At 43.8% G+C, this 12,234-nt stretch overlaps 1 protein-coding gene across 8 annotated transcripts in view; it reads left to right on the forward strand.

The window, feature by feature from the left end:
• Nucleotides 1-2,061: 2,061 nt before the first annotated feature.
• meis2a (Meis homeobox 2a) overlaps nt 2,062-12,234 on the forward strand; it is a 78,574-nt gene continuing 68,401 nt past the window's right edge. For 4 of the 8 annotated variants that reach the window (XM_070978739.1, XM_070978740.1, XM_070978734.1 and 1 more), the window contains exons 1-6: nt 2,135-2,832; nt 3,309-3,535; nt 5,090-5,231; nt 5,466-5,516; nt 5,987-6,037; nt 6,496-6,645. In XM_070978739.1, the coding sequence (XP_070834840.1) occupies nt 2,821-2,832; nt 3,309-3,535; nt 5,090-5,231; nt 5,466-5,516; nt 5,987-6,037; nt 6,496-6,645 (633 nt within the window). In that variant the 5' untranslated portion in view covers nt 2,135-2,820. Of the gene's footprint in view, nt 2,833-3,012; nt 3,120-3,308; nt 3,536-5,089; nt 5,232-5,465; nt 5,517-5,986; nt 6,038-6,495; nt 6,646-12,234 lie in introns of those variants that run through there. The other 4 variants (XM_070978736.1, XM_070978732.1, XM_070978733.1 and 1 more) reach the window with 4 other exon arrangements.

A 12,234-nucleotide genomic window follows, 5' to 3' on the forward strand; every position in this document is an offset into this window, starting at 1 on the left:
TCTTGGTGCTGTCTGGCTTGTGAGCGCGGCCAGGTTAGAGGCAGGGGAGTCGAAGTTGGCACAGGTCTTGTTTACGAGGAAAATTAATTTTAATTACCTATTGAGTGAATGATGATTAAAATAAAATTGGAAAATGAAACGCCGACTCGTATCGTGTCGCGTCAGCCGCCGTTATTACGCGAAATTAAGCCGTTTCACAACTCCAAATGCTGTTAATGGTGATGTCTTGCGTTTATAGCTTCCATTAATTACTCAAATAAATAGTTCACAAAAGAAGGAGTTGGAAATTTCACGTCGTTGTAGGAGTCGTCGCTGGAAGTTTTATAGGGAAGGATGTGTTTCTGCGGAGCCGTGCATTGGACACGCATAATTAGCCTCTGCTATTTTCACACGCTCTTCGGGTGTTTACATCACTCTCCTCGGGGGCAAATCACATATTTCCACTATAAATGTGGTAAAAATTGCAAGATCTAGAAGTATTTAAGAAAGCGCTCCAGCGTTTGGATTTTTAGGAGACGGTGTGCGCTCTGACGGCGGATCCGACGCGTACAGGAAAACATATTCTGCATTATTTTATAGTCCAGCCTCAAAACTTTCCCTTTACTGCGCCGCGAAGGGACGCGCGTTCACAACAAAGCGGTAGATACAGTATAAGGTTTCTGCTACTTACCGTGGTTGTCCAAAGGAGGAGGATGGGAAAAAAAAGTCAAGCGTTAGTGCACAAATCAATGTGAACGATAGTATTTAGCTTATGAAAATATCAGTCTTCAATAGCAGAGTCTGCCGGGCTGGTTGTGTTTACAGAGTGCAGGAGAGACTTGGAGACGGTGAATGCCTTGGCTCTCTGCGCACCGCTCTGCAGCTCCTTCCCGGGGTATTGCACGTTGAAATGTCCACACAGCCGTTTGTCAAACCCTGCAGTCCTACACTTCCCACCCCCCTTTATGCCAACAAACATAACTGTTGTCACGGCTTCATTTATTAAATCTTTTTCCTTTTTTTCTTAGGAAAAAAAAAAGCTGGCTATTTCTGCAATCGACCCAGAGCAACTCTGCACGGTGTTTTGTTTGTTGGGAGAGTTTATTGACCCTCCAACAGTAGCCACAGCCCATCTCCCTGAGCGTGTGTCCACCTTAATCCTAACCTGTGAATAATTAATTCCCACCATCAAAAATGTCACGGAGCCACAAATGGAGCCTTTATATGAGAACCTGTCAATACAGCCATGATGCCATATTAGCACTGATGGAGCTAAATATTAAAGGGGATAGATGGCCTGCTTCTGTTTTGTGCGTAAAAGTGCCCAGACTCCAAAAAAGGGGCTCCTCTGCAATCGATGGCCGGAGCGTTGCTCCTCCTCTAAACTTCAATCTCCTCACATGATTGATGATCTTGGGGAGCTTTGATAATTGACTACTCTGAGGTAAGGCACGGATTTCTATCAAGAGAGGGGATTGGACGAAAGAAACATACAAAAATTACTTTCTCCTCAAAAGCTTTTTTCCCCTCCTTTTTGGAAAAGTTCATTCTGGGCTTAGAGGGGTGCTGCGTGTCGTTTAATTTGCTAAAAACGACCAGAGCAATAATTAGCTGTGAGATTAGGAGGTATTACTGAGATATTAGGCACACCGGCTTATAGCCACAAAACAGATAACAAGTAAGCGTCATGCTCATATGTCAAACTCAGCATTCATAAGATGTCCTGATAATTCTCGCTGAAGATGCTTTATAATCCTTTGTTTAACTTCTGTCACTTAACGTCAGGCTGGATGGCGGTTGAAATATTTATGGTTTATCTGTGCGTAAATGTTTGGGTGCGTCATGCGTAATTCTGCCTTAAAATGAACTTTTTCTTCCTCTAAATCACGATTCATGTAATATAATTCAGTCAGCGGTGTGTTTAATTTAACTGAGGAGTTGCAGCCGAAGTGTCCGCGCCGGTAAACCTTCCTCATTCAGCCTTTTCTGCTTCTTTTTTTTTTTTTTTTCTTTAGGACTCTCCTCTGCGAAAAGGAATTGGGTGGGAGTTGGAGCTGTGTTGGTTTGGCTTTTACCCCCAGTGTGGAGTTGAAGCCGTCCCTGCGCCTCGCATATACTCTGCATATCACAAGATTTGGTCTCTCCTCTCTCTTTTCTGGAGCTGCTGTAGGACTGGCTATGGCCACCACTACTTCCGGGATCCGTCATTTCATTCGCCCACCGCTCAGCGCTGCGAACTGACTCTGTTTCTATAAGCAAGCTAGCAGCCAACCTGCCAACACTCGCTGACACTCACTCATCTCAGTTTCGCCAGATAGACGAAATACCTACGGGGGAAAGAAAGGAAAGATCTGAATCGCAATCTCTTAATTTCTACTGCTTTTTTTCTCCTTTTTTACGGCGATAATAAAACAAGATAGCGATCTGGAGGCATTAAAGGAGACGCGGACTTGCGGGATGAAAACGGACTAAAAAGATTCGTCCTTCTCTTGAACATCATCACCAACCGTCATTCATTCATTACCTTGACAACCTCTGGCTTTGATTGACAGCTGGAGTGGCAAAAAGCCATGAGACACGACAGTTTAGTTACATGCAGGTTGTTGATGGGCCGATTGTAACCTTCACTTTGGCGCATTTTTTCTTTTTTTTTCGAGGAAAGAGGGAAAACGAGAAAAATTGCAAAACTCCCCGATGCTACGATTTCAACTGAGCCGCACTGGCGAATAGGAGAAGTCGCAAAGTTGGTTGAAAAAGGAATCTTGCCTCTAAATCACTTTCTAACCGGGACTGGGATATTAAATATACGACAGATTCAGGAGTTTATTGGAGCGCAGCCTGATGGCGCAAAGGGTAGGTTTTAAATCTCCTACACTTACCTGTTCAAATCCACTGTAGGGAGGCCCTCGTATCGATAACCTCTTGTCGGGTGGTGGCAAATTTACAAAGTATTCATATCAAAGCCGCTATATCTGACATTTTTTGCAGCGCCCCTGCTCTTCAAGCAAAGTGACAGCCTCTGCTTTTGCCGTCAGACTCCACGACAGTCGTGGAGCAGTTTCGCAGGAGACTCCAAACTAATTCGCTCTTTTCACCCACCAAACTCTCTTCGGCGGAGCACCTAAGTTAGAATGTTTTTGGTAATGACAAACCGCTTAGCACATAGAATATATTGCACTTTTTCTGCCCTGGCTGCGGCGCATTTTCAGCAGCTTTCTCCTCTGCGTGTGTTCGCAACGAGGCGGCATGCTTTTTGTACTTTCCACGTTTGTTTTAAAAAAAAAAGTAACCGGGCAGCGCGCTGACTTTTGCTCTGATTTTGTTCCCAGTACGATGAGCTGGCCCATTACGGTGGGATGGACGGAGTCACGGCGTCGATGTACGGGGACCCGCATGCTCCCCGGCCGCTTCCTCAGGTCCACCATCTGAACCACGGACCGCCGCTGCACGCCAGCCAGCACTACGGAACCCACGCTCCCCATCCAAACGTTATGCCCACCAGCATGGGCTCCGCTGTCAACGACGTTTTAAAGAGGGATAAAGATCAAATTTATGGGTAAGGTTTGCATGAACCAAACACGCCTACAATTATTATTTTCCCCTCTAAGTTTTCAGCTTTTCTAGAAGTTAGTTTTGTTGGAGTTTCTCTCCCACCACTACATTTAAATAGTGTTTTGTGCAGGATTGACCGCAATTTTGGAGCTCTATTGTCGGTCAGGGGACTTTTGTTGACGTGTAATTTTAGACGCATTGTAGAAGGCATCGTGAAGCCTGCAGTAAGTACGAGTAAGCCTTGAGCTTGAAATACAAGCTATAAAATAATATGGAAGCTCCCTGCGCGCAGCCCAAGCTCGACACAGCCTGCGTGGAAATACAGTGAATAAAAAAAAAAAAAAAAAAATTTTCAAAATCACAACAATTGTTCCATGTTAGAAAGTTTGATCTGATATTACTTCCCACTATTATTTGTCCCTTTTTTGAAATTAGCCTCCACTCATTTCAGCGTTCACGTTGCTGCTTGCAAATAAAAACTTCTCAGATGTTTTCAGACGCTGTTTGCAGGGACCCAGACGCACAGAGCGCGTTACAACGCACCGTGTGCCTCCACAATTCCCCTTTCACCTGATTATTCTCTTACAATGACACAGAACGCCTTTGGACGCCCTCGCTGACGATTGCAAAACTTTGGAAATGTTCTCAGGAAAAATTACTCACCGGCACACGTGCGCAGAAAGTGCCGTAATCCGCGGTGTATCATTCTAATCTGGGATGGAGTGCAGAGAAAATCCTCCTCATCTCTTTCACACACGCGGAATATTCGTTTCTGTGTCGACACAAATCTAAACGACATAAATTGAGAAAGGGATGGCAGTTTTGTGAAGGGAACGTTTGCTCTGGAAAGAGCGTTTTATTCTCAAATTATCATTTAGTCTCTAAAAATTATTTTGGTGCCTGTTTGTCTCATGATGCAGATCGCATGGAAGTTAGACTTTAGCCATTTTACACTCGCTTTTAAAAACGCTCTAGTTCTAAAAGTAAAATCCTCGGTGCGTCTTCGTGTAACTGCAAAATTATTATTTCATCGCAACTTTTATTTTTGCATAATTTCTCTAAAATCCCAGTGTCCACTCCAGTGTGTGCCAGCCCTGCTTTTTTGTTTTGTGCATTTTCTTTGACTTCTCAGCCGTTTTTAGTTTGCACTGCAAGAAATGTCACCCTCAACAAGTCGATGCATATCAACACTGAGTCTAAAATCCTCAAATGCCCCGAAACCAGGAGTAAAATATTCCAGATGCGTATTTACCCATGACTCCAACTCAAAGCAGCTTCTGACAACAAGCGTCTTGATTCCAGATATATTGTTTTGTATTTTCTAAAAGCGGCCACTCGTTTAGAGAAAAGTGTTTGAAAACTACCCAGCAGGGGAAAAAAAAAAAAGAAAAATAAAATGCTCTTCATCCGACTGTGTTAGATTTCAGCTGCTGGAGGAGAAGTCAGAATTGTCGGTGCATGGAGCCGACAGATATGCAGGTTGATTGGACATTTTTTGCAGTGGGCATGGTGGAGCCGGTGTGCCGCTTGTACTCAGGCTGTGTTTCCCCTCTTGCAGTCACCCTTTATTCCCACTGCTCGCACTGGTTTTTGAGAAGTGCGAGTTGGCGACGTGTACTCCGAGGGAGCCCGGCGTAGCAGGCGGCGATGTCTGCTCCTCAGACTCCTTCAATGAGGACATTGCAGTCTTTGCCAAACAGGTCAATTTCGAAATATTAAAAATATGTCTCTTGTGTTGTTGTGGCTGCATAGTTTTCTGCCTGCTTCATATTTTTATAGCAGTAAAAAACTTTCTCCTGATGTGATTAAAGAATAGTGTCTCTGCAGGATTTCCACTGAAGTTGTATTATCAGGCTACATTGCAGGGTAGAAACAGACGCGCACTCTGCACATTTCATGCCAAACTAACTTTGACATTTGGTGTGTTATTTTAGGTCCGAGCAGAAAAACCTTTATTTTCATCAAATCCAGAGTTGGACAATTTGGTAAGCGCACACTTTGACCTCTCTGTCTCTCAATAATTGCCTCTTCGGTGCGGTTATACCCTGCCGTGTTTTTGGGATACTCTGGACTGTCCGCAGCATCACACGGTCACTATGTGAACGTATGATTAAAACTTCCGCGCAGATGTCAGATCAGTTTGGAAGTGAGGCTGTGTGACCACAGTCGCCGCTGTCATTGTTCAGTCTTCCCATCTAACCGGCCCAGCTGACCAGTGTGTGTGATGACCAATTAGATTGTGAAATGCAGCTTTTCCTTTTGCAGTTAAAAAAATATTTCGCCCTCTTTGGCTGCCAGTGCGCCACATAGTGTTAAGATGGGCGGATGATCATATGATAAGTCCGCACTAGTGTAAAAAAAAAAAAAGGGGGGGGGGGGGTGTAAATGTTATAAGTCTTATAAAAATAGTGTGAATTTTGTGATGTGGATTGTGTTTATTTTGCTCTTTTTTCAGATGATACAAGCCATACAAGTATTACGGTTTCACCTCTTGGAATTAGAAAAGGTAAATATTATAAATCTATATATTCTAGACCACCTGCCCAAACAGCCCGCATTTTAATGCAGCTGATATTATTAAAGGTGCAGCTCTGCAGCCGTGTTTTAGAAATAACCCGGCGTGCAGTGGGAGAAAAGTTTCAGGTGTTCAATTTTTATTTAGCCAACTCTTCATGTGACTATTGCTAAAATCCGCTGGACCCTCTGTGCTCACGTTGCACGCTGTTATCGATCCGCAGATTTAGTTTCATCTCATCATTTCCCCCAGCTTACGGCGTGCTGTTTATTTTGTTGTCGTTCAACTTGTTGCTCCAGTCTCAGGAGAATAATAAGCACTGCAACAATTTCACTATTGTTTCCTCGCCGCCGATAATGCCCCTTAATTGGAGTTATTGTTGGACTGGCTGAAGCGTTTCCCCATCCTGAAAAAAAGGTGTTTTCCTCTTTTATTTTTTTCCCCTCTAGGTGCACGAGCTCTGCGACAATTTTTGCCACCGGTACATCAGTTGTTTGAAAGGAAAAATGCCAATAGATCTAGTTATTGACGAGCGGGATGGCAGCTCAAAATCAGATCACGAAGAACTCTCGGGATCGTCGACTAACCTTGCAGATCACGTAAGTCACAGAGCTTTTATTACGTTCATAATGCGGTGTGCTGGTTTTCTGCATGCGCCTCTGCTGCTGGTGGAAAACACCCGAGCTCTCATGGCATTTTTAAGACTTTTGCATATGAACAATCGGCTGTTTTCAGATGATCAGATCCGTCTGACGCGTCTCATAATGCCAACATTTGTGCTGCTTAGCCTCTGCTCAGTGTGTGACCCCGCTGTGCCATCAGCAAATAGAGCATGCTCTGTTCTGCAAGGAAAATCTGCCGATCGATGTTCTAAGGTCAAAAGCTAGATGCGATACAATAGACTGAGTTATTGTTTTAGTCTTTTGATTAGGGGCAGTCATGTGTGCATAATGCGTCCGAGCTTGCTTGCGTTGCTGGAGATTGAAGTGTGTGTGTGTGTGCATTAGGAGGGTGCGCGTGCGTAAATCGCTGCCGTGCATTATGGAGAGTTGCACGCTGAAAAAAAAAAAAAAACGTGAGGCAATTATCTGTTACGCAGGTTTAACGTTAAAGCAGGGTATCAGCGGTAAGCTGTAGCTTTAGGCCAATATTTAAAAAGAAAAGGGCTTTATATTTGGGGGCTGTGGGAGCTGGATATGGCCTGTGCGCAAAGCTGTGGATTTTTGCTGCAGAGGTGGAGAAAGTGGTAGCCTATTGAAATAGATCTCAGAGCTAAAGGCTTATAGCATCAATGTCAAGTTCACAAGGCATATGATGGTTCGTCTGGAGGCCTTCCATTGCTGTTGATGTTAATGTGTTTAATTGTTTCGTATTGATTGCCGTGTGGTTTGCTCTGCAGTGGCTTTCTCCTCTGCTCCCCGTTTTATGGCTGCAGGCTCCATAATGCTGAATTCAATTATATGCACCTGAAGTACAGTAGCTTTAAATTTGGAGATCGATTCCCTGCTTTAAATCGTGCATTTTCGGTGTAATAAACACCCCCCCCCCCCCCCCCCCCACACACACACACACACACACCCCTCCCCCCACCCCCGCGATATGGATTGAGCTGGCAGTGTATTATTGAGTTGATATCTGTGAATTATTGCGTCTTGCATGCCTGTGATAAAGCTAATGTTTTGGTGAGGGGGTGAAAAAATGATCGGGCTCTTGCAACAAAGTGACTAGTTAATATCTGTGCAGCACAAGGCCAAGCCTATTAGGAATTAAAGCAGATTTAAGTGTTATGCAAAGTCACTGCGCTGCATCTGTTGGGTCTGGCTATAGGCCTAATAGCGGTGGATTCCCTTTGAAAGCCCGTCGCCTTCACGGGGCCACGCAGCGCACCGCAGCGCACCGCACAAGGTGACTTAAAGCATAATTAGACCGAAGATACCGATGTTGGTTTTGAGAAACGGTCAAAACGGCAATATTGTGGTCCTCCAGCACAAGTGTAGAAATGAGGCATGCTGTTGTTTATATTGTAGAGATTAGATAAACTAGCCTGTTTAGTTTCATGGCAGATGGTTGATACTCAAGCCAATTTCCAATGGTGCCTCCAGTGCTCAGACACCAGCTTTGTCATCGGTCCACTTGTGAGAAATATTTTGATAATTAGAAATTTAGATATGCCAATAAAGCAAATCAGGAGCAGCAATAAACAAAGAGGGTTGCAGGACAAGTCATTTATCTTGGACTCATTTGGACTGACCACCTCATTAGGTATTTAAGTTTTGAGGGATTTATTTCTCTTTTGTGGCACCAATGAACTTTTTATTATTGCTAACTGCTGGGCTCAATTTGACAAAAGCAGAAGTTTTTTTTTTCTTCCCCCTTGTTTGCTTTTAGAGCTCTGTCTGAGCTGAGTGCTACATGTTATGGAAATACACACACTCCAGTTTATAGGTGTTTTTTTTTTTTCTTTTTCATAAATGAAAATGCATTTTGTGCAGCGCCTGAGAGCGTGTGTGCACCTCTTTTTTTCCTCTAAATAATATTTGGAGAAAGTGAAACTGTTGAGGTGGCAGTGTGCGCAGAGCAGATCTAAAAGCCTTGAAGTAAATAGTTAACTTCTTCAGCAGTAATTTCTATGTCTAATTGAAAGGAGTCCAGCTTTTCATGCCCAAAATGTGCTTTGAATACTGGAAACAATGGACAAAAAAGGGAAAAAAAAATGCATTTGGCTGCAAAACTGTGCCGCTGGAGGGAAAGCAATTTCTGCCCTACTTGTCTTGATTTATTTATTTTATTCATTCATTTGTATTTGGCTTTATTTTATTATTCATTTCGGTCCTCGCTTCCCATTGAGGAGAGGAAGGCGGTTTGATAGTTAGAGATGCTAATTTATTTAGTTAGAATCTCTCACGTCCATTTTTCTTTGCTTTGATATGCATTTTTAATATATAGCCCTGGGCTACATCTCATTTGGTGAAAGTTGGTTTTTCTGGAGATGATGAGGCTCTTCACTGTGAAGGAGGCGCATGTTGAGCTTGTTTTTCACGTATGTGTGTGTGTACATTACGTGTTTGCGTGTGTGCGCTTCCTTCCGTTTCTCCCTCATTCTGTTTCCCTCCTCTCCCCTCTTCATACCTGAAAGAGGAGCATAATAAGCGCAGTTTTATTTACACTTGAATGCAGCGTTGTCTCAGAGATGATTGGATTATGGTATAGTGAGTGCAGGATGGGTCCTTGCTGACACTGTTGATTTCCCCTTATTCGCTTGCGGTGACTATCACAACCACGTAGCCCACCCAAGGCTTCCTAACCCATCGCCCCTCCTCAGATCAACCCCATCCCAATTAAAAGGAAGAAAAAAAAGATGTTGTATCACACATGAAGGGTGATGGGGAGAAAGAAAAAACAGAGCGGTGCACATTTGTAAACGGTTGGTAGAGTATGTGTGTGCGCTTGTCAATGGTTTGCTCTCTTGTCTTTTAATTAATGAATAAAATTTCTGTCTCTTCTGTGCTACATCCAATTAGGGAGGCAAATAGAATTAACAGTGTCTGAATATTATCTGTTCTAATGAATTAGCCTTTGTGTCTTCTCCTGCCATTGTGCCGCTTCTTCAGTCAAGCTTACATATTAGCAGAAGGCTTTTCATTTCCTCCATGCATATGCATTACGCTTTTAAAACTGTCTTTGAATTTCTGCATAGTTTCAGATTTGTTATACAGAAAGTCTGTAGGATTTGCAGGTCCCGGCGCTTTGTTTTGGAGAGCTTTCCTCAGGGAGTGATAGTAGTTCCCATAGAGGTTATGGCGGAGCTTATCTTGACTGTGCATGGCTGGAAAGGGAAAAGGGGAAAAAAGCTTTCTCTGTTTACATTTGATTCTCTGGTGCAGGCTCTGAGCACTGCAGGCCATTGGTCAGACGCGGTGATGTCAGTGCAATAGTTCACCTTGTGCCCGTGCATTGATTTACTGTGTGTATCGGTGGAGATGGGTGCTCAGTAATGTCCTGCTTCTGTGTGTCACTGTGCACGGCGCAGCGCACGCACAGCGCTCCGTCTCCCCTCTCCGCCTGTGGACAGCGAGCCCTCGGGCCGAGCCGACCTGCTGAACCGTGGAATTTCTCAGTTTTGGAGGTGTTCTAATTCAACTAGCTTTGTTCTCCTCGGGGACCGACCGCGTTGGGATCCCTCCCCTCTCCCCTCCTCGTGAAAACAGCGCATCGTTGACTTGGACCGCTCTCTCTGTTCCACACAATTGTTTTGTGATGGTGGGATGTCTGGCCTAACATTTCCTATTTGATTAGTGTTCAGAGGCAGGGCCCTGTTGGCAGGCATATCTAATCACCGCTACCGTGGCTGGAGAGAGGCTAGGCTCACTTGTTGCATCTCCCACACTCTGCCTCTTTTAGCTGCATGTATGCTCCAAATGACTGCAATAAAAAACAGTTGCTGCTCAGTCATCTAAGGATCATGACATGCATGTATGTTGACTTGTATCCAAATAACATGCAGTTAAAGTTAGTCCAGACATGCGCTCAGTAGCCACTTTATTAGTTACACCTGTACAATCTTTAGCAAATTCACAGCAACAGCTCTGCCATAAATTCCACCTTTATGAGGTTTATGATATAGTTTCAGTTAACATTATCAGAAATATGTAAATTCAATGATACCTTTATGGCTGAGGTCATAGTTAAAGATGGTGTGCTGGGCTACGTTGTATTGAGGGGTGTTTTTGTCCTTCCTATTTACATCCATGCACATATGAGAAACACCACTTTAACAACACACCTTTAACTATGACAGTGTTCACAAACGTGAACATTAAAGGCATCATAAGAGCAGCCTTGATGGCAGAACAGTTGTTTTGGAGTGCATTACTTTGCACAGGTGTGTGAGTAAAGTGGCCTCTGAGTCCATATTTACAGACTCATTTGAAAGCCCGTATTTTCTGTTTATTTGCTACAAGGAATAACTGGAAGCAGAATTACATATAATGTCTTATATTTATGTCATTTTGTATTTTGGAAAAGCTCTGTCATTTTCAAGAGCACCAAAGCCATGAATCAGCCTAGAAATCCTGTTTTTTTGTTTAATCTCCTCTTTCTCAAGTCATACTTGTACATGCAATCTGTCATTCACTACAGTGAAAAGGGTTGTTTTTGCCCCAGAGAAAGTTTCGAAACATAAATACAATCAGTCAATCCCGTGTGTCTGTTAAAACATGCTCTTGTGAATTATTAGCTGCTAAATTAAGGACTCTTTATATTCGGGGTAATTGAGGGTGTTGTAAATACTCAGTTGTTCAATAGAGGTGCACCTACACTTTTCTAAAGTGACTGTGTATAATTACGCGCTCAGCCCTACAAAAATGTGCGAGGAGTTTTTCTCTGTTTATACCGTGTGGCAAGATGTGTCTTGAAGTGTCAGCTGGCTTTGTGATTTACGGTCCTGTATGTTTCTGGTGTGTCAGCGATTCTGTACATGTTCAGCACAGGACCCCTGAAGCTGCTCGTGCAACACACACACACACACACACACACACACACACACACACACACACACACACATACACACACAGGAGTAGTTGTTCTCAGCCTACTTTACACCGCTACTACACCAACAGATTTCTTCCCTTTCCTCCTGCTTCCAGGGGAATTTGAGGGAAATTCAATGATGCCGCTAAATCAATTTTATTTGAAATTCCTAGGGATGTAGGCAGAGTGCGGGGAGGGAAGTGAGATTGTGCCAGGCAGGTGTTTGTAAATGAGAAACAGGGGACAGGAGCAGAGGAGACGGCAGCATTCTCCTGCTCTCCCGTGGCCCGGCTCCACTGCAAGCCTTCCTCCCCATATTGTCTCCTGCTTTTATATTAATTACAACTTGTATTATCAGCTGCCAGTTGCTAACCCCAGCAAATAGAAAAGGCTGCCCCCAGAGACCACGCTTCTTTTGTATCTTATTCTCCATCTAGTCCTATTGTGTTTGTGTGTGCGTGTGCATTCCCGCCTGCACATGTATGTGTGTTAGCTTTCTGGCGCTCTCCTCCTCCTCCTCCTCCTCCTCCTCCTGGTAACACTGCTCTTTAACACAATTAGTGAAGAGCATGGAGTGAACCATGTTTGACTCCTAATTATGCCCAGCTTTAGGGAATAGTCACATGGGCTAGAGGGCTTTTTTCTCCTCTTTTGCTTCT

The sequence above is a fragment of the Chaetodon trifascialis genome, chromosome 14, assembly GCF_039877785.1.
Source record: "Chaetodon trifascialis isolate fChaTrf1 chromosome 14, fChaTrf1.hap1, whole genome shotgun sequence".
In the NCBI taxonomy this organism is placed as follows: Eukaryota; Metazoa; Chordata; class Actinopteri; order Chaetodontiformes; family Chaetodontidae; genus Chaetodon; species Chaetodon trifascialis.